The 21846-nt window shown below is 44.3% G+C and overlaps 1 protein-coding gene across 1 annotated transcript in view; it reads right to left on the bottom strand.

The window, feature by feature from the left end:
- Positions 1 to 21846, bottom strand: part of RGS6 (regulator of G protein signaling 6) — a 635612-nt gene that overhangs the window by 25603 nt on the left and 588163 nt on the right. Inside the window, exons 15-16 of the mRNA XM_010588720.3 lie at positions 19767 to 19953; positions 1483 to 1572 (exon numbers count right to left, since the gene is read on the bottom strand). Coding sequence (XP_010587022.1) covers positions 1483 to 1572; positions 19767 to 19953 — 277 coding nt within the window. The remainder of the gene's footprint in view (positions 1 to 1482; positions 1573 to 19766; positions 19954 to 21846) is intronic.

Raw genomic sequence — 21846 nt, 5'->3', positions numbered from 1 at the left:
TGATCAGCTCAGGTGTCTTAAGCCCACAAGCAATATGGAAAACTTACTTTGACTTTCCCTGTGAAATCTGGGCTGGAGACATCTAAAGTCTCCATAACCTTTCTCTTGCCTCCGGTTCTTGAAAAAATAGACATCAGACCTGTTTCTGGGGTAGGGGGTCAGCCTTTCTATCAGAGATTCTCCACCAACATACTTCAGCAACGGAAGTGGTAAGAAGTCAGACTTCACACTCTTTCCATCATAGTAGCTACACCTTTGAAAGGGATGCAGGTAACCCAAGAAAGCTGGGTTTCTGACAACTCAGGCATTTCAGAAGTCCCTTCCTCTTTTCCAGACTATTGGGGCTCTTCTCAGGGCTACCCCAGGGCAGGAGAGCAGGACAGAAATGCTCTTCTAGACTCTGGAGTTATGTGGTACCAATCAGATATGCGGACAGGACCGTGGCACATGAGGTTGACAGTACACAGAGAGAGGGCTGTGTGGATGAGGAGGCAACCTGACAGACAGTGTACTGGTGGACAACCACATGCTTAGGAGTTGGCGGAGGGTGGCTAGGAGGAAAGAAGGAGGGAATGCAAATGTTCCTAAGTGGCATGGCAATGAAGTCATGGAATCTGGTGTAAATAGAGCCACACTTAACCACACACTGGCCTTAGGCCAGAGCTGAAAGGTGCAGAGGGTGTGCAAGCATACTGTAATCATGAGTCCTTTCTCTTACCTCCCCTCTCCCAGGCCACCATGCCCCTCCCAGCTTTCCCTTCCCTCCTCCCAGAAATCCTGCTGAGTTCATCCTTTCTCAATCACTCCTCTCCACTTGCATGCTGAGGGACACTGGGCCCCCAAATCCAAGACTCCAAGGGGCTTCAGGGAACCATGGCTCAGTTCCAAGTGGAGAAGGAAGAGGACACTGGGATACAGTTGCTTCTTGGTTAAAAAAAAAAGAAAAGGTAAACACTCTCAGGCTGGTGAGGGAGAGGAAGGAGGGTGTCAAGCAGGGAACAATCCCAAAGGTGGCTTCAGGAGCCGATGACACCCTGCAACTTTTTTTTTTTTTTTTTCTGTCCAATGAGGAGGCACCCTAATCCATGCCTTTGAATGGTCCCTGGGATGATCAGTGAGAGAAAGTCTGTACGGAGGGGGGTGGACTTTGAAGTGAGGGACTCTCTGTGGTTTCTTAAGGGACTAGCTGGGTGTCACTGCTAGTGACTGAGCCACTGCAGCCTTAGTATCTGGCCATACTCCCCCTTGTGGGCAGCATATGTAGACAGAGGTAATGGGGACACGAGACAGGACCTTTGGGTGGACTGGGGTGGGGACCATCCTAATTGTTTTCAACTGGAGTGGAAGGGGATGCAGAAGGGAAAGAAGAAAGGAGAAAATAAATAAAACCCAAGGGATGATCTTGCCATTTGACATCAGCAGCAAGCATCGGGCAGGAGTTCACAGTGCTAAGACAGGCAAGCTTGCCCTTCCCAAAGATACCTTCTTCTTGGCCAAGAGCAAGTCCTGGTAAGCATTTGACCGGAGGAAGCGGGCATAGCTGTCACTCTTCATCAGCTTGTAGATGTGTTCCTGAGGGAGGAAGTGGGTGGGAGACACAAGCAAGACCTGTCAATCAAGGCTGAGGGAAATTACAACCAACCAACCACTGGATTTAGGAAAGAAACAAAGGGACCTAGGTATGCTTGTATGTGCCTAGAAAAACTTGCACTATGTTTCCCCCTAGTCAGAAACGCCAAACAAAACATATTTTCTTTCTTAGAGTAAAACATCCTTGAGGATCGTATCCTAAAGGCTTTGTAAGTAGGTAGGCCCTGGCGCTACGTTGGGGTGCAGCATTGCTTAATGGTTAAAACCACAGGCGGAGGAATAAAAGCTAATGAACTATTGATACACCTCACAACTTGGATGAATCTCAAGAAAATCATGATGAGTGAAAAAAGCCAATCACAAAAGATTATATACTCTATGATTCCATCTATATAACTTTCTTGAAACGACAAATTATAGAAATAGAGAATATGTTAGTGGCTGCCAGGGGCTAGGGGTGGAGGAGGGGAAAGAGAACTGGGTGTGACTATAAAAGGCAACAGGAAGGATCCTTGGTGACGAAACGGCTCTGTATCTTGACGCATCTTCCACGTGTAATAAAACTGCATAGAACTAAACACACACGCACTCACACGTACACACACAAACAAGTACTAGTAAACGTGGGAAACCCTGAATAGTATCAATGATTGTAGCAATGATAATATTATGGCGGTGATATTGTAGCATAGCTTTGCAGGATATTATTCGGGAAACTGGGTAGAAGGTACATGAGATCCCTGTATTATTTCTTACAGCTCCCTTTGAAGCTATAGTTATCTCAAAATAAAAACTTAAAAAAAAAAAAAACCCACAGGCAACAAGGCAATTGGGTCAGTCTGTGCATATGAAGGCCACAGTCTCTTCCTGGAAGGGTGCCCTTGGCAGCTAGATTATGGGGCATCTGGGCAAATACACCAGGCCTGAGGCTTCCACCCAGGAGGGGCAGCTGCTGTGGCTTTGTGCCGTCTCCTCTTCTGGGCTCCTAGAGGCATTTGCATTCGGGCCTTGGCAATGGATTTCACCCTTGACTTCCAGCTAATTCCTATTGCCACATGGTCTGTTCCTAACAGATCTGTCCTCATCAAGGGCTGGAAAGGTCTGGTTCATTAAAAGAGGGAACTTGGCAGTTGAAATGAAATCCAGTTTAGCCACAGAGGAAAGCTTGGCTGTCCCAGAGAAGGATCTGTTAGGAGGGAAGATGGGCCTTCATTAAGGAGGGTAAGATTAACAGTTAGGGGCTGGCCTGGTAGAGGAAGTATCTTCCCCAATGTGTGCCCATTCTTCAAACTGTGAAGCCAGACAAGGACTTCAGTGCTCAGGCGGACGGACAGATGGTCAGTGAGCAGAGAGTGCTCAGCTGAGAGGCAGGACTGGACATTAAAGGTCCACCTCTTCCTTGGGTATGCTTCCCAGGGAGGGCATAGGAGGGGCAGGCAGAGACTTCCTTGCCAGGTGGGGGCCAAATTTTAGAGCTACCTGGCCAGATGGCTATTGCTTCCCAGAGGAAGCTGGGGGCAACGCCAAGATCCTCTCCCTACCAACCACAAGAGAAAGTGAGACCAGAAGCCAGAATCATCTTGGCCACGTGTGGCTCCTCCTCCATCCCATCTCCAGCTGGACGCCAAGCCGACTTGTTTGGGGACCAGCTTCATTCTTCCTGTGATGCTCCCTTATGTATAAAAGCAGGTGGTAGTCCCATTAATGGGAAGGAGCCCACTGCATGGGGTCAAGAGAAATTAAACAGTGGCTCGGTTCTGAGGTGATCTGGATAGTTCAGATATGTTCTGATTTAACAGATGTAGCGTCAATATGCCCAAGCGTTTTTCTGAAAATTTAAGACAACAATATACCCCACTGTAGTTTAAGTTCCATGAGTGTGGAAACGGTATGTTTTCTCAGGGTCTAACATTGGTTGAATTTACTGAGTGACAACATTGTTTCTTGGCTCACTGGTATGCTTATTTGAGTTTAATGTTCAGCAAGTTTACAGGCTTGATGCTTGCATTCGGTTCACGGTTTGGATTGAGATCCTGCTCTCCATGTGGAAGGAGAGAGAAGATTGCACTTAGCTCAAAGGGAGTCCATGCTGTGACCATCTTGGCTTGTCTCTGACAGCCTCAGAGCCCAAACTGAGGACGTTACTGGTCTTTGCTCTCATTTGTTGTCTCTTTAAATTGTTCTAACATTTAAACCTTAGGTACAAATGTGAATCCAGAATAAAAATGACTCACTGTCTCCTCCTTGTCTTAGGCATTGCTTCTGTCTGGCTGACAGAGCCATGTGGCTCCTGAGTCATCTGGAGATGCCTGGACCTTTTCCAAACCCCAATCCAAAGCAACAGGTCCCTGCTTTTTTTCTGATTTCCTATAGGAATCCAAATCTCTAGGTATAGCTCACAAAATACTACACTACTGCCCCAAGAGGAGTAAGGAAACCTCTCTTAGTCCAGCCCTTTTGGCCTTGGCAACTAACTTCATCCTTGATTCAGCTAATTCCTATAGACTCATTGTGGGCAGGAAAGCCTGGTCCATTATAAAAAAGAACTTGACAATCGAAAAAGAGCAGAATAAAGTCGATGCCTAAACATTCAGTCACAATAATAGTCAACAAATATTTATTGAGTACCTACTATGTGCTAGACACTGAGTTTACAGCCTGAACAAGTCCAGAGCAGGTCTCTGCTGTCAAAATCTTGGATTCTACTCAGTTAGACAGACATTACACAAATATGTACATAGCTAATTGAGCTAAGGGCTACAAAGAAGTTCAAATACAGGATATTATGAAGGAGTGTTAACTGGGGCTCATCCACCCTACCAGGGGTGGGTAATTGTAGTCTATGAACCAAAAATTTTCATAAAGGTGGGAAGATCTGAGTAGGCAGAGAGAAACTTGTTTTCCAATTCTGTGGTAGTTGGTGAGGATCTGGTCTGGCAGCTGCCCAGTCTGATCAACTCCAGCAAGGAGGACAATCCAGGGGCACAGACAGAAGAGTAGGAGACACTGCTGGTCTCCTCTCCAAGTATGTTGATGTGGGTTGGAGGAACAGTTTGCGTACCACTCTCAACCTCCCTACATCATACTGCCAACTCCAAAGCTAGAACAAAGGCAAGGATGGCGTGGGGAGAAAGTAAGTGAGTAAAAATATTACCTATTGGCGGGTAGTTTGCACAAGATGGTCTCACCCTGCCAACTCCACTGCTGGCCCTTTACCATCATTTTGGCAAACTCAATTACTCTGTTGTTGTTGGTTGCTATTAAGTCGATTCCAATTCATGGGGACCCCAGGTGTGCAGAGTAGAACTGCCCCACAAAGTTTTCAAGGATGTGACCTTTCAGAAGTAGATCACCAGGTCTGTCTTCCGAGGTGCCTCTGGGTGGGTTTGAATCACCAACCTTTCAGCTAGTAGGTGAGAGCTTAACTGTTGCAGCACCCCGGGCCACCTCAAGTTACTGAAAGAACCATAACCGAAGCAATAACGGCAGATCCAAGGCACAGGTCTGAGAATCTGAAAACCTCTGCAGATCCCTCTTCCCCCCGCAGGGCCCGTGACCTCAGGCTCGGCCTGGCCTGGACCTCTCTCTCCCACAGCCTAGGGATGCAGGGCTCTCCCCTGACCTCCTACTCCTCCCCCAAGCTGAGAAATGAAGGCTCTGATGTACCCCGTTTTGGAACTGTGTTCCTTCCTCCGTGCCAGCTTTGTCTAGGAAACATAAAGACAGTAAACAGGGGGTGGGTGAAGGGAGCTCTGAGATTCCCTGAGAATGAGAATTAAGATAGGACTCAGGGTCTTTTGCCATTTCCCAAATACAATGAGTTTATCACTGCCAGGGACAGCAAGTGTGCAAAGCTCTTAGCAGTGACCTCTACTGATTTATGAGGGCTTCTGGTTTGTTTCCCCTGTTCCAAAGATAAGCAGTCTTAAGGGAAATGCATACCTAGAATCTGCAAAGTATAAGGGAACCACAGGCAAGATCAGCCAAGCCCCCACTGAGAGGGAATTCCTAAGGGGACAGAGAAAAAGATTTCCCTTCCCTTCTCTCCTCTCCTCCCTCCCTTCTTTTTAAAAAGGAGATGATTGAGTTGACCATGAACAAGCAGAACCACCAGAGTTCAGGCCTGCCTTCCTGAGCACCTAATCCAGGGAGGATGAGTTCTCCGTAGGTTGAGAGATGGAGATTCAGGGCCCTAAATCACACCAAATATCTTAGCCACAGTTCTCAGCAGTGGGAGGAATCACATCACCGCAGGGGTTGACAGTTATAGCACAGGGATGTCACCTGATGAGACACTCCACCTTCATGTCCCCTTCTGGGGTCTGGGCACTGGTGATGAGGTGCTCTGCTTGCATGGGATGCTAAGGCAGAAGCAAAAACAACTGGAATCAGTCAGGTCTGAGACACATGTGGGAGCTGGAGGGAGCGAGCAGGACAAGCTGTCTCAAAACCACACCTGCTACAAATCAATGTTTTGCTGCCAGAGTCTTCCTTTGGAACTCTCCTTTCTTTTTAGACAAAACAGAGTGACCCTCACAAGCATTAGGGGAAGAGAATCAGAAAATGTCTGGGGCCCTGGGCCACAGGCATGCCAGAGCAGCTGAACTACGTAAGCATACCCTACATCCTCCCCTTTGCTGTGGGTTCCTAAAACAGCTAAGGTCTCATTTTCCAGCTTCAGAACATCCTCCTGGAGCAGGAAACCACTCAGCTGGAACATTGCACAGCTGCCAAGGGGCCTTCTTGTGATTTACAAGTGCCCTATTTTTCTTTTTGCAGGTGTATGTGCCTCATCTCTGCCCTCCATTCCCAAGCTTCCTGGAATAACGGCTAGTTTTGGCAACTGTTGGGTGCCTTGTAGTCCTTGGAAGGAAGACAGAATGTGATGTTGCTGTGTGGGGTGATGGAAAGGGGACTGGGCTAGAAGTCAAAGGCTTGGATATAGGTCCTGACTGTCCTTTTCTAGCTCTATCTATTATCAATCACACAATTAAATGAGGAAATGTAAGTGAAAGCACTGTTGTTGTTAGGTGCCATCGAGTCGGTTCTGACTCATAGTGACCCTATGTACAACAGAACAAAACACTGCCCAGTCCTGTGCCATCCTCACAATCATTGTTATGCTTGAGCCCATTGTTGTAGCCACTGTGTCAATCTGCCTCATTGAGGATCTTCCTCTTTTTCATTGATGCTTTGCTTTACCAAGCATAATGTTCTTCTCCAGGAACTGGTCCCTCCTGATAACATGTCCAAAGTATGTGAGACAAGTCTCGCCATCCTTGCTTCTAAGGAACATTCTGGCTGTACTTCTTCCAAGACAGATTTGTTTGTTCTTCTGGCAGTCCATGGTATATTCAATATCCTTCTCCAATACCATAATTCAAAGACATCAATTCTTCTTCGGTCTTCCTTATTCGTTGTCCAGCTTTCACATGCATATGAGGTGATTGAAGAATACCATAAAAGCACTATGAAAACTATATACATGTAGAGTAATAATAATAACCGGCCTTTATGTGTGACCGCCCTTGCCAGGGACATGTTGGTGAGGCTGAAGATGAGAAGATTACTGGGGGCAGGGGGAAAAAGGAAGCAGACAGACTAGGAACAGAGAACTGCAGTGCTATTTTAGTTATTGGTGCTGTTCACTTTGAATCAGTGCTTAGATTTAAACAATCCCATCTTACAGGTAAGAATAGAGACTCTAAAAGATTAAGGTGGCTTGCTCAAGGTAAGTACAGAGTCAGAATTTGAACCCAGAGCTAAGTGACCCAGAGCTGGGCTCATGCTCTTTCCACTGCAACATGCTGCTTTTCATTGTCCTTTAGTTGGGGTTCCAAGGGAGTCAGTGCTGCTTGTGCTCAGATGACACATCAAATGAAGTCCCTCAATTCACAGTCAGCAGAAAGGTTGTGGGCCTCCTCTCAAGTCCTAATCTGAGTCATCCTACTGTAGATGTAGCCACTTCTTACCACTGTATTTGCATTCACGGCATCTGCTTTGGGGAATGAATCATGTACTACCACCACTGTCAGCAACGGCAACGACCAAGTCCCCAGAGGTGGCACAGGCTTTGCCTGGTTTCTCGCCTAACAGGTGGGCCATGTACAGCTCACCTTCCATATGTGAAGGAAGTTGTGGATGGCCTTTGGAACTCAGTTCTCAATCTGGAAAAGCTCTCAGGGCTGATGCAGACTCTTGAAAAGTGATTAACAGCAAATCTATATCCGATATACCCAAAAGATCCCTCATCTTCACCTTTCAAAGGACTCATAAATACAGTAAAATCTGAGAAAGCCAGACCCTGTGGAAGGCAGAAACCTGTCAGAGAAGGAAAACTCAAATATTTTCCACTAAAATGAGCAAGAGAAAAATGGCAATACTGCACCCTGTCAAAGGCGGAAAACTTGCGAGGCCCCGAAAAACAAGGTAGCCCCGTTGAATTCTGGCTCTCACAGGTTTCACTGTATCTTCCACCAAAGGTCTTCAGATTTTAGGCATGGTTAGCTAAATTTGTTTCAACTTGGATCCTGCAAAAGGACAGAGGGTGGTACTGTGTGGTGGCAAGGACTTGAAGGGGATCACCAATCAGTATCTGCTTAATGAACAGAGGAGAGGCAATAAAAGAGACCACAGCAATATGGATGCTTCCACTTAAGTGAAAAATGATACTTTGCTGCTGTTCATGAAGGCAACTTTGGACAATCATCTTAGGGTCATGGGTATCTTAAATGAGAAGCCCGATTTGGGTTTCTTTGCTCTCTTAAGCATGGCATGGGTGCCCCCTTTTTCCACAGAATGCACCACTCAAGGTTATAAGAGGGTGTAAGGATAAATGATCACTTGCCTTTACCCTGCAATGCACCTGAAAAAGCATGTGCAATTTAACTGGCCAAAAGGGCACAATATTTTGATGCTGTTCAATCCCTACTCTTAGATAAGGGGAGCTTCAAAGACAGATGTGCCAGATTGCCTTTTTACCTCCCCATATACCATGAGAATTAACTTAGGAAAGTGTTTTCCTTTCCTTTTCATGGTCAAGGGGCTTGGTGCAAGAAATACCTGCTCAGAAGTATCAAAGAATACATGCAAAGAAATAGTGGAATGTAGTTGTCTGATGCCTTCTCTCCAAGAACTACTAGTCTGCATGGTAATAAAGAGAACTAGATTGCAAACAACTGATTGCTTCTTTTCAAAATGCGTCCCTCCCTTTGCTGTTCATCCCCTTAAAATAAAACCACCCACAGAATAAAATGAGTAACTCCTGGAGCAAGCAGTACTGTGGGATTCTTTATTAAAATATGTCTGGCATGGGAATCTACCAGGAAATGCCCTCCAATCGAGAATTAATGCCAGGAAACTCGGTGCAGTCTTGTGATACTGGCACACAATGCCACCACCTCCACCACTGGAACAACGATTAATAGCTAGGAAGGACAAGGCTAGGAAGACTTCTACTTACGAGTAATCTGGGGCAAACGTAAAATCGTACTCCACTGGGCTTTGGCTTTTAAACAAAACAAATGTTAGATACCTTGCATGCCTTAATCAAGCGGCTTTTGAACATCCAAGTTTAGGTCTTAATAATAGGAACTTTTGGCTAGAGGCTTCTGTCTCCTCAAGGTTGGTGTGGACTTGATGGTTTATTTCTCTGCTTTTTCATCACCGTGACCTCATTCTGGCCTTGAAGTTACTCTTTGATCATTCCATGCACTGATGATGGCTGAATTGAATTTCAGTAACTTAGACTGAAGGTTGCTTAAGGGAAGCGGCCCTTGTAGGTGTCTCTATATTCCCAAAGCCTAGAATGTCTGGCATTTAGTGGGTGTTTCAAGTTATGATGAACTGGTATTAATTGCAGACATTTAATTTAATCAGTATTTCTTGAGTATCTACTATGTGTGTCCCCCAAGGATGCTTGGAAAGGCTCTTCAAAGTTGGAAGCCAAGGGACAAAGGGACCTTTGTTTTTAATGATAGGCACAGTTTAGAGTGTTATAATTCTAAACTGAGTTGTCCAGGAAATTAAAAAGAAAATCTTAACTGTGTGCAAAGCATTATTTTATTGTTATCGGGAATTATACAGGATAAAGAAGACCTGCTCTCATCAAAGAAACGTAAAATCCGGAGGCGCTGGAAGGCCCAGACACTCCAGGTATAAAGTGGGGGGTCTCAGTGGATACTGTAAATCAGGAAAACAATGGGGCTTGGACAGTATCAGGAAGACTAGGTGGGCACCTGCAGAACCAAAGCCAATAGGCAGGGTTGGTCTCCCCAGTTCAACTGTCAATCCAATCCAATCTCAATGAAATGTTTTCTTAGGCCTATTTTGTTTTGTTTTTAAAGAATGACAGGCTCTTAGACAGGCTCTACCTGAGGGGAAAAAGCAATCCATACTTTCTATTTCTTTGCAATTCCCCTCAGTACAGAACTTCATAGCCCCACAGGTCAGGGTCTCTCAATCTGAATGGGAGAGTGTATGTTCATGAAATGGGTGGATGGGCAGATGGACGAATAATTGAATGGACCCAAGGACACACAGTCCTTGGAACATCCTTGAATACTCTGTGGCTTTTTAAGTTGAAGCGAAGCAGCCACTGAGCTGCCAGACGACTCCTATCTCCCTCCTGGAGCCTGTGGAGGTTCAGGAAAGAGGCAAATGGCCTGAGAAAGCCTTAGGTTCTCAGTGCTTCCTGTGGTTTAATTTTCTCTTCCAAGAGCTACAAGCAAAGCTTTAGAACACATGCCCAAGATTCAGATCTCTCCTGCTCCAGCCCGCTCTGCCCACCACCACCAGACTCGCCCTATTCCAACTCTGTCATCATGAAGTTGCTTCCCAGCTCAAAGCCTTAGGTGCTTTCCCATTGTCTTCAGGATGAGAAACTTCAAATATCTGAGTATGACACTCAAAGACCCCCAAATTTGGTTCCTACCTATACGTCCTGCATTTTCATCCTAAGAACACCTTCCAAGTACAATAGTTATTTGGGAGAACTACGTTTTGGTCGAGCTTGGAATTATGAAGCCCCAGAAAACACTAAAGCCATTAACTTTGTGAGTTCATACAAATACATAGCACTTTTTTACTTATAATGGCTGGAAAATGACGTCATGTTTGGTAAAGTAGAGGGCCAATGAAAATATGGGAAATCCTCGATGAGATGGATTGACACATTAGCAGCAAAGGACTCAAACATACCAATGATCATGAAGATGGCACAGGGCTGGGCAATGTTTCTTTCTGTTATATATAAGGTCACCATGAGTTGGAGCTGACTCAGTGGCAACTAACAACAATACAACAGGTATTCAAAGAATTTTCAGGGCTGTTAGCGGGTCTGGTTTCTTCACAATCCTTGGTGGGCTATATAGAAACATCGTCCCCATCTTACAGATGAGGAAACTAAAGCATACAAGGTTAAGGCCCTTGCCTGAAACCATATAGCAAGTGGGGGTGACAAGCCTGGAGTCATTATCTGATGCCTCAGAGTTGAGAACAGAGAATTTAATCTCTAGCATAAAGAACTGAGTCCTAAAAACATCAAAACAACAAAAGACATGTTCTTTGTTGTTCCTCCCCCCGCCCCAGGCTAAATCTATGAAATTGGAACAACACAGCAAATAGCTGAGGGCTATGGTCACAGCCCACAAACCTTTATGGAAGATTTGGTCTTGGCCCAAATTTTCAAAAGAAGCCAAATGGATTGGCAAAGCACAAGGGCAAATGCTGGGCCTGTGCTGACAGGGCGTCTTGTGAAATATTTCCACAGGAAGCAAACATGGGCAATTAACTTTGCTATAACAATGCATGTAGTCAAAATAAATAAATAAAACACACAGAGGGAGCCTGCATCCCAGCCCCCACTTCAAACTGATCCTTAAATCTGGTGGAAACTTCACTCAGGCTACTGGCCACTAACCTCATGGCACATGGCCATACTTCTATTGGCAGTTTGACCATTGTGGTGGGCCTCTGAGAACCTTGGTGATGGGCTAAGGAAGGCGTCCAGAACTCCCAGTCCCGATGGGGGGCTCAAAGGGCTTAGACGTCGCCATTCCCACTTAGCAGATGGGCAAACCGAGGAGAGCATGTTTAGAGGACTTACATGTACAATCCTAGAAAAAGCATATGGTGGCGACTTGATCAGGAGCCTGTTCCTCTGGCTCTGGGCCCAAGTACTACAGTTTGTTTGGGTGTCAGTACGACAACCAAGCCCTCAGCGCTAATGGTCCAGGGTGGTGTGATCGAAGCAGCAGACTCTCGGTCGGCAGCAAGCTGAGAGATCTGAGTGCAAGTCTTAGCTGGTCATGGGCTGCTAAAGGACCTCCCTGTGGATCTCAATCTCCTTTCAGCACGTGTTCCTCTCATGAAAACGTCTGAGTTGTTCCTATTTTGCTCATGCAGGCAAGGAGTGCTGGCCAGGAGTGATAAGGCAGTGTGGGTAGCCAACTTTTCTTGGTCTGATCTGTAACATTCAACCCTGACACAGAAACATTCGCAGCCTCAACCTCTATACTGTATCTTTCTGGGTTCCGTGAAAAGTTTCAATCATTTTCACGATATATTGTTTAGTTAGGGATTGGCAAACTATAACCTGTGGCCCAAATTCAGTCCACGCCCTGTGTTTGTACATTTTACTAGCTAAGAACAGAGCCCTGGTGGTACAGTGGTTAAGCGTTCAGCTACTAACTGAAAGTTTGGCAGTTTGAACCCGCCAGCCACTCCGAAGGAAAAAGATGTGGCAGTCTGTTTCTGTAAAGATTATGGCCTTGGAAACCATACAGGGCAGCTCTACTCTGCCCCATAGGGTCACTAGACAGTCTCTATGAGATGGGATCAACTCAACAGCAACAGGTTACCAGCTAAGAATGGTTTCTACCGGGGCTTAAGACCAGTTTGTTCCTGTTTGAACCCCTGCTGAGAATTTGCATTTCCATCCTAGATATACTAAATCAGAATCTACATTTTAACAAGATCCCCAGGTGATCCTTATGTATAATAAATTTTGAGAACCACTGCTCTACTAGTGGTTCTCAGAACTGGTCCCTAACCAGCAGCATTAGCATCACCTGGGACTTGGTAGAAATGCAAATTCTCAGCACGGGTTCAAACTGAAATGAACCAATTCGAAGCCCTGATTTTTAAATAGTTGAAAAAAATTTTAAAAAGAATATTCTGTGAAAATTATAATAAATTCAAATTTGTGTCCATAAATAAAGTTTTATTGGAACACAGCCACACTCATTCATTTATACTGTTTACATTGTGACTTTGTTATGTTGTAGCTGCTTTTGCAAGGCAGAATTGAGTGGTTGTGACAGGGGTCATATAACCACATACAAGTATAAAAAAGAATATTAATGACATTAAGAAAATGAAATAATAAATATTTACCGTAATATATACCATGTCTTACTGTGGGCCAATGTGGTGATGCAATGAATTACTTATTATGGCCCTTCTAGCCATAGGCTTTGTGACACACACAATGATTGAAACTATACAAATAAGGTATATGGAACCCTAATCAAGGGACTGGTCGGTTTTTTCATCCTGCTAGGCTTAAAATGAGCCATCTCAGAGGTGGAAGGATCTCACCACTACCAAGAAAGAAGAGCCAGGAATGGAGCACGTCTTTTGGACCAGGGATCCCTCCTGGAACGGGGGGGACTGAGAGATAACTGTAACACCAAAGATGGTGAGAAGCAGCAGCAGAGAAATGGTGGCAGCAGAAACAGGAGACCGGCAGGATACAGCCTGGCCCAAGGAGTAAGAAAGCCGAGAGCCTTTGGGGAGGAGGCTTCCTGGAGGAGTAGGGTACTTTCGGGCACTTGGTGGAGCTAGGTTTGCTGACCCATGGAGCCAGAGCTGAGTGCCTTTGGGCTGAGGCTTACTAGTGGAGTGGGATACCGTAGGGCAACATCGGCAGGCTAAAGGAGCTTTCTAACACTTGCAAGAGCAAGGCAGAGGCTGAAAGGCCAGAGAGAGGCATGCCTGTGGGCATGGCTGAGAAGAGGCTGCCCTGATTGAAGAATTGTATCCTGAGTGTTCCTGAACCTGAATTATAAACTGCTACTTCCCTAATCAACCTCATAGTCGTGAATATTGTCTGTGAGTTTTGTGTGGCCGTTGCAATGAATTATTGAACTCAACAGAGCAGGAGCGAGTGCTGTGGGTAGAACGGTTGGTATCAGAACTGATAAAGATAATGCAGAGGGGAGGTAAGTCTGACCTCTACCTCCTAGGAATCAGCCTTGGGCTATTGATCTTGATTCTCCTTTCCCCTTGTGAAGTTAGAGGAGGTCAGATGTCTCTTTCACAACATTTTTACAGCTAGACACTGAGTTAGTTGTTGACATATTTCATTTCTCCTAATCCCCAGTCCACCAATATGCAAAAGCACCATTGTATTTCTGTTCCACAGATGAGGAAAAGAAGACTCTGGAAGTTTAAGTAAATTGCCCAAGGTCATACTACTAGTAATAAGCACTTTAAATATTTATGGTGGAAACAGTTAAATAAAAAAGGGAACAGGCTGAAAACAGGAATTGATTTAGGAAGAGCTGTTTTATTTGAATTCATGGAAGACCAATCTTAATAGATATTGAAGGAGTTGGGAATGTTTAGGACCATCCTCATGTCTGGTCTGGCACATAAATGAGATATATTTTAAAGTACCTGAAAAATGGCAGACTATCATAACTAATGAAGGTGGTGTGTTCAGAACTTGTCAAGGCACAATGTGTTGACTTCCCAAGTTCTTTCATCAAATCTTTCTTGAATTACAAACAACATGAATGTCTAACAAAAGAGGACTGGTTGACTAAACTATGGTGTTTCCACAACTACTAGGGTCATGGTGTTTCCTGGTTCAATAAAAGAACCAGGCAGTAATCATATCGTTGCTGCTAGTATTGGCATTGCAATTTTGAGACTCTGTGGTATTGAAGGATAAAGCAAATGAGTAATTATATAAAGTACTAATGCCACCATCTAGATTGTCCTTAAGAACCAGGATTCTCAGCATGAAGAGCAGAGACACAGATGTAAAAAATAAGAGGTTAAATGAAATCTCCCAGTGACTGCTGGGGTTGTGTGTCAACTTGGCTGGGCCATGATTCTCAGTGGTTTTGCAGTTATGACGCAGTTTCACAGTTGTATGATGATGTGATCACTTCCATGATGAGATTGGATATAATATGATCACCTCCATGATGGGGTTTGCTTTCAGTAGCCCGTCAGTTGAAAAGGAGCTTCCTTGGGCATGCGGTCTGCATTGGATGTAAGTGGACATTCTGGCAAGGCTCGTGGGCTTCTGCTCGCCCTGGATCCTGCAGCTGGCTCCTGTTTGTCTGACTCCTATTCTTGGGACTTCAGCTAGCAGCTCACCTGCTGTCTCGCCTGCCCATCTTGGGATTCGTTGGTCTTCACAGCCTAGAAGCAAAAGCCCTGCTGTCTCACTTGCTGATCCTGGATTCACCAGCCCCTGTAGCTACACGAGGCAGGAGAAGCCTCCAGCCTGACCCATAGATTTCGGATGTTCCAGCCTCTACGACCATATGAGACATTTCCTTTATATAAATCTCTCTACATAGATATTTATATGCTTTACTGGTTTTACTTCTCTAGAGAACCCAGCCTAAGACACTCCTGTAGTTCTGAATTTAAATAGAAAGTATTGATATAAACTCATCCTTATAAACAATAACAACATATCTTCTAGCTCTGTCCACTCGAAGATCTAGAAACAATGACTAACCCAGGAACAATGAATACCCCTAAGTCTATATTTCCCACTAAGAGGAGCCAGTGATCTTTGGAGAAATGGCTGATTCCAGGTCTGGGGTAGGGCCTAGAACATCTTAGCTTCCTTGCTATTTGGGTAACATCAAAGATCCTAGGGACATGGTAAAAGAAACCAACATAAATAAGTTCCCACTGGCGAGAGACGTCACACTTGCAGTATCAATAAAAATGATAATCGAAATGGATTGAAACACATCAATTATGTTTAAATCCATGAGTTCACAAAGATACTAAAAACCAAAAAAGCCTAATTGTTCACCATTGGAAGATTCTAGGCAGTTAACTCATTATTTTGAAAACTTGCAAATAGAGGGAAAGAATCAACCATCATCTATATCAAGAAATTTGGAAGGCAGCTTCCTGGACAACCAACTTGAACAGATCCATATGTGTCCATTCCAAAGAAAGGTGATCCAACAAAATGCATAAATTATCAAACAATATCATTAATATCACACACAAATAAAATTTTGCTGAAGATCATTCCAAAGTAGCTGCAGCAGTACATCCACAGGGAGCTGCAAGAAATTCTAGCCAGATTCAGAAGAGAACATGGAACAAGGGACATCATTGCTGATGTCAGATGGATCTTGGCTGAAAGCAGAGAATACCAGAAAGATGTTTACTTGTGTTTTATTGACTACGCAAAGGCATTCAACTATGTGGATCATAACAAATTATGGATAACATTGCGAAGAATGGGAATTCCAGAACACTTAATTGTGCTCATGTGGAACCTGTACATAGACCAAGAGGCAATCATTCGAACAGCATAAGGGGATACTGCGTTGTTTAAAATCAGGAAAGGGGTGCATCAGGGTTGTATTCTTTCACCATACTTATTCAATCTGTATGCCAAGCAAATAATCCATGAAGATGGACTACAGTAGATGAGGAAGAACCCTGCATCAGGATTGGAGAAAGACTCATTAACAACCTGCAATATGCAGATGACATAACCTGGCTTGCTGAAACTGAAGAGGATTTAAAGCATTTACTGATAAAGATCAAAGACCACAGCCTTCTGTATGGATTGCGTCTCAGCATAAAATAAACAAAAATCCTCACAACTGGATCAAAAAGCAACATCATGATGAATGCAGAAAAGATTGAAGTTGTCAAGGATTTAATTTTACTCGGATCCACAATCAACACCCATGGGAGGAACAGTCAAGAAATCAAACAACGTATTGTATTGGGCAAATTGGCTGCAAAAGACCTCTTTAAAGTGTTAAAAAGCAAAGATGTCACTTTAAGGACTAAGGTGTGCGTGACCCAAGCCATGGTATTCTTGACTGCCCGATAAGCATGCGAAAGCTGGACAATGGCTAAGGGAGACTGAAAAAGAACAGATGCCTTTGAATTATGGTGTTGGCAAAGAATATTGACTATATCATGGGCTGCCAGAAAAATGAACAAATCTGTCTTGCAAGAAATACAGCCAGAATGTCCCTTAGATGCGACGATGGCAAGACTTCATCTCAGATACTTCGACATGTTATCAGGAGGGATCAGCCCGTGGAGAAGAACATCATGCTTGGTAAAGTAGAGGGTCAGTGAAAAAGAGGAAGACCCTCGATGAGATGGACTGATACAGAGTCTGCAACAATGGGCTCAAGCGTAACAATGATTGTGAGGATGGTGCAGGGCAGGGCAGTGTTTCATTCTGTTGTACACAACGTCACTATGAGTTGGAACCGTCTTGACCCCATATAACAATAAGAATAACAAGGAGCACTGGCGGCACAGTGGTTAAGTGCTCAGCTGCTAACTGAAAGGTTGGTGGTTCGAGCCCGCTAGCCACTCTGTGGAAGAAAGATGTGGCAGTCTGCTTCCTTGAAGATTACAGCCATGGAAACCCTATACGGACAGTTCTACTCTGTCCTTAGAGCCACTATGAGTCAAAATTGACTTGATGGCAATGGGTATAATTTTGATTTGGTAATTAACTAATGGGTCTAGGCAATAAACATCAACGACTACTAAAATCACAAAAAAAAAGAGTACCAGACATTATGTGACTTCTAACACGAGAATACATCATAACCTATGAAGTAATCTTGCCCACAAAAATTAAACCTATATCTGATTAAACAGCTAGATCAAACTTTTTCAACTTACAGGAAATAGAGATGACAGAAGTACATGTTAAACAGCACCACAGGGCTAAAAACAGCACCACAGGGCTACAATCAGAAAAATCCAGAATGTCTACAGGACAAATAATCTGATTTCTTCATCAAATAAATTACCTTTGGAGGGGGGATGTAAAGGGAACTTGTAGATTAAAGGACAGTTTAAAAAATCTGTCAACATATAGCATGTATGGGCCTTATTTGGATTCTGTTTTTAAAAAAAGGGGGAGAGGGGAAGGCATTTATGACACCATTATAAATTTGAACATTTGCCTAGATATTTGATGTATTGAGAGATTATTACTAATTTGTTAAGGTATGATAACATGATAATGTTAACAAAAAAGGGTCACTATCTTCTAGAGATACATACGTAAGCATTCATAGATGAAATGGATATAATGTCTTGGATTTGCTTTAAAATAATCTAACGGTAGGTGAAAAAGTGGGTGGGGACACAGATAAAACAAGATCAATCATGGACTGATGATTGCTGAGGCTGGATGAACGTAGGTAAGAGTTCATTGTTCTGTTCTTTTTCCTCTTCCATATGTTTAAAAGTTTCCTGGATAAAAGATTAAAATAAATTCCTCCTCATGTCATTTTCAGAGTGATAATATTGTCCTGGGTACATCACGGTTTTGACAAGTATCCCTTTTCCTATGTTTCATGCATAATGGAGAGTTGAGCTTCGTGCTTCAGATCACCCATCTCCGGAATCCCATGGAGCGTCTCAACCACCCTCCCCATTGGGCTATGCCAATATGGTGTTTGGAAGCAGATACACATAAAAAAACAAACGTGTTAAAAAAAAAAAAAGATTTCTCAAAACACAAATATCTTGTTTGGAAGCTGCAAAGGGCATGGGACTCATGATTTCATAGGGCAAGGACACTGGAACTCTATAGAACCGAATCTGTCTGGCAAAGTCATTTGATGGAGTTCACAGTCAGGAAGTAAGAAGATAGTTGTAGTGTTGAGGTTGGGAGGCGTTTCCATTCTGCAGTTCTGAGCAAATGAAAAGGCAAATCGAGATAACGAGGGATACCAGTTGTGTTCCCCTGGCATTATTTGCATTAGTGCAGCTCCATGGAGCTTCTACATTAGATGGTAGTATGTGTGAAAAGGCAAACTACCCAAATTCTCTACTGGGAGCCCCAAGGCTCAGAGAAAGAAAGAGCAGAGTTGGGAAGATAAGGGTGAAAACTTAAGCCTTGTCAATGGGTATGGGGTGGTGGGAGGAAATAAAAATTAGGGATCAGGAAGTAAGAAACTTTGATGCTATGCTTATCTTTAAAAATGGCATCTCTCAGCCCTCAAGATAAAGTCTGTTATTTAGGGTGGCTTATGTGGTTTCTGGAAACCCTGGTGGTGTAGTGGTTAGGAGCTACGGCTGCTAACCAAAAGGTTGGCAGTTCAAATCTACCAGAAGCTCCTTAGAAACCCTACGGGGTTCTACTCTGTCCTATAGGGTCACTATGAGTTGGAATCGACTTAACAGCAATGGGTTTGGTTTTGGTTTTATGTGGTTTCTGTTTCTTTTTCCAGCCTCACCAGCATCTGTGTTCTAATTTTACCTTACAGGGTTTGGAGTCCCCCCTGTGGGCTTCCTTTAACCCTAGAGTTACCCCATTGGGGCACTTCTCATACCGTTGGAAATTGCCTGTTTACTTGTCTCTCTCTCTCACTAGCCTGCAAACTCCTTGAGGGCAGGCGCTTTTTTCTGTTCTTTGGGGTATCTCATCACATAGCCAAGGATCTGACATATAGAGGTGCTCAAAAAATACTACCAGCATGGTTGGAAGTCACTATGGAAGCAGGGTAGAGTGGGAGTTATATGTTTGGGCCTTGGAGTTAGTCAGATGTGGGTTTGATTCATGGCCCTGCCAGCTCATTATACCCACTTAATGGATTCTGTGTTATGGTTCTCAGATATCACTATTGACTTATCACAAGATTTCCGATTTTGTAAAGCACTGAGATTTCCCTGGAAAGAATAAAGCAGATAACTGTAAATTCTGTATTTCTGAAGCATAACAATGTCAACTAGTCCAGGAAAATAATTCTAGAATTTCACTGTGAACCTACCTGAAATAGTTTCTCGTGATGGTCACATCATAAGAAACCCTAAGATTCTAACTACCCAGAATGCCTTAGACTCACCTTAAAGGGTTGGGTGGTGGAGTGGGGCAAATGAACACCCGATGACAGAACCATTCGAGTAAATAAGCAAACCTGTGCATCTTCAAAAGTGTATCTCCCTCCATCTTTGACGTTTTGACTGGTTATCTCATAGCTGTGAGAATCCAGGTTGATTGCACTTTGGGCCCCTGGAGCCAGAAATTCTTGCCAGATTTCTTCCACCCTCTTGGCTACATCCTGCAGGGGTTGTTTCTTGAGATCTTGGACAGCCAACCAGAACCTGAAGTAGAAGCATAAACACAAGTGGTTCCAGGGGCTCCGATCTGGACTCTGCTAGAGTTGGGTTCCAGAACTGACATTCCATGAAACTCATTCTGCTGTTATGCCAGCCCCGACCTGCCCTGATGCTACTCATGGATCACAAAGACCCTGGGGTTGCTGAAAATACAAAGGGTGTTACACTATTGTGGAGAACTGAAAAGTGCACATTAAGATATCAGTGTGCTTCTGGTACCAAAAAGATATTTCTATCTATATGAAGGTTTCTCAACCTTAGCACCATTGCCATTTGGGGCTAGATAATTATTTGTTGTGGGGGCTTCCTTGTACATTGTAGGATGTTTAGCAGCACTCTTGGCCTCTACTCACTAAGTCCCAGTAGCATCCTCCAGTTGTAACAACCACAAATGTCTCTGGACATTGTTCCCTGGAGGAGGGCAAATTCACCCCTGGTTGGGAACCACTGATCCACATACATGCTCCTCTTCCACTAAGCGATGTGAGCACCTTTGTCAAATCTGGCTGGGATCAGCTATAGGCATTAAAATGAAGGAAAGATCAAACAAGCAGACAGAATCCTGCAAAAGAATATCTGAGCTGGAATGAACCAGCCATTCACGTGATTGATGAAGAAACTGAGCTGACGTGTGAGAGTTCACATGAGTGCTCAACAAGATGCTTGACATACAGTAGGTGCTCAATAAATGGCTGTAGCATTGAAGATGGGTTCATCCGGAATAAAGATGAAGGAACACTCATGAAGAGCTCTCTGCTGAAAGATTCTCTAGGGGGAGCAGGGGAGAAAAATCTCACACTCACTTCTACATTTGCCTCTCACTAATCCCCAGTAGACTCCCTGGGTGGTTAAAATGGTTAACACGATTGGTTGCTAACCAAAAGGTTAGTGATTTGAGTCTACGCAGAGGTGCCTAAGAAGAAAAGCCTGGCTATCCACTTCTAAAAAAACAGCCATTGAAAACCCTATACAGCACAGTTCTACTCTGACACACATGGGGTCACCATGAGTCAGAATCAACTCCATGGCGTCTGGTGGGTTAATCCTTTAGCATTAGCATCACTGCAGCTGTTCAGAGGGCTGGGTGTGAGCTTTTTTCGGCTGAGAGCAGCAGCAACTTGAGCTAAAACTTGGACCACAGCACCCCAGGTCCTGAAGATGGCTCCCAAGGTCATCCAGGAGAGGGAAGGCTTGTGTCCGGGTGGCACACCCTTTGTACTGTGAATGGGGCAAGCCAATTCCCCATCAATGAGCTATGAATACAGGTCCCTAGGCTGAGTGGTTTCCACAGCCTCGGGAATCACAGCGAAAGGGCAGGGACGAGAAAAGCTCAACCACGGCATGGGGGAAAGTGCATTCCATCTGTCGTGGAATTTTACCCAAAGTGAGATGTACTCGTTTTTTTTTAAAGGTTAAGTGTGTTTTTCTGTTGCTGTTCAGAGTTTTTGGAGCCAAGTGCATGGCCCAAAGGTGCCACTCAGTGGTCCCCTAAGGTAATGCAGTTCCTTTCCACAAGGAGAGAAGACAGGTGTGTGTGTATGTGGGGTGAGGATGAGAGAGGGAGAAAGAGAGAGTGTGTGTGTTCCCAAAATGCTGGGCTCCAACTCCTCATTCCCTGATTTGCCATTTGGGGTTCTAACGATCTCCTTAAAGAAAGCCCTCATGATTGCCTCACGGGTTCTGAAAGGCCCGAGAGGCAGGGCAGGAGACTTAATGACTTCACTCAACCAGGAGATCAAGAAGCACAGTTCTGCCCTCATCCTGGCTATACTGATATCTTGGAATTGTGGTGGCTCTTTCCTCATCTGTAAAATGTGCACAAAGTGGGTGGAGCAGCATGTAGCACTGTTCTGAAAAATCTCCCGTCCAGGATCAAGT

The sequence above is a fragment of the Loxodonta africana genome, chromosome 10 (assembly GCF_030014295.1).
Source record: "Loxodonta africana isolate mLoxAfr1 chromosome 10, mLoxAfr1.hap2, whole genome shotgun sequence".
In the NCBI taxonomy this organism is placed as follows: domain Eukaryota; kingdom Metazoa; phylum Chordata; class Mammalia; order Proboscidea; family Elephantidae; genus Loxodonta; species Loxodonta africana.
Note: the sequence above shows the minus strand (reverse complement) of the source record. Positions and strands in the feature narration are given on the sequence as shown.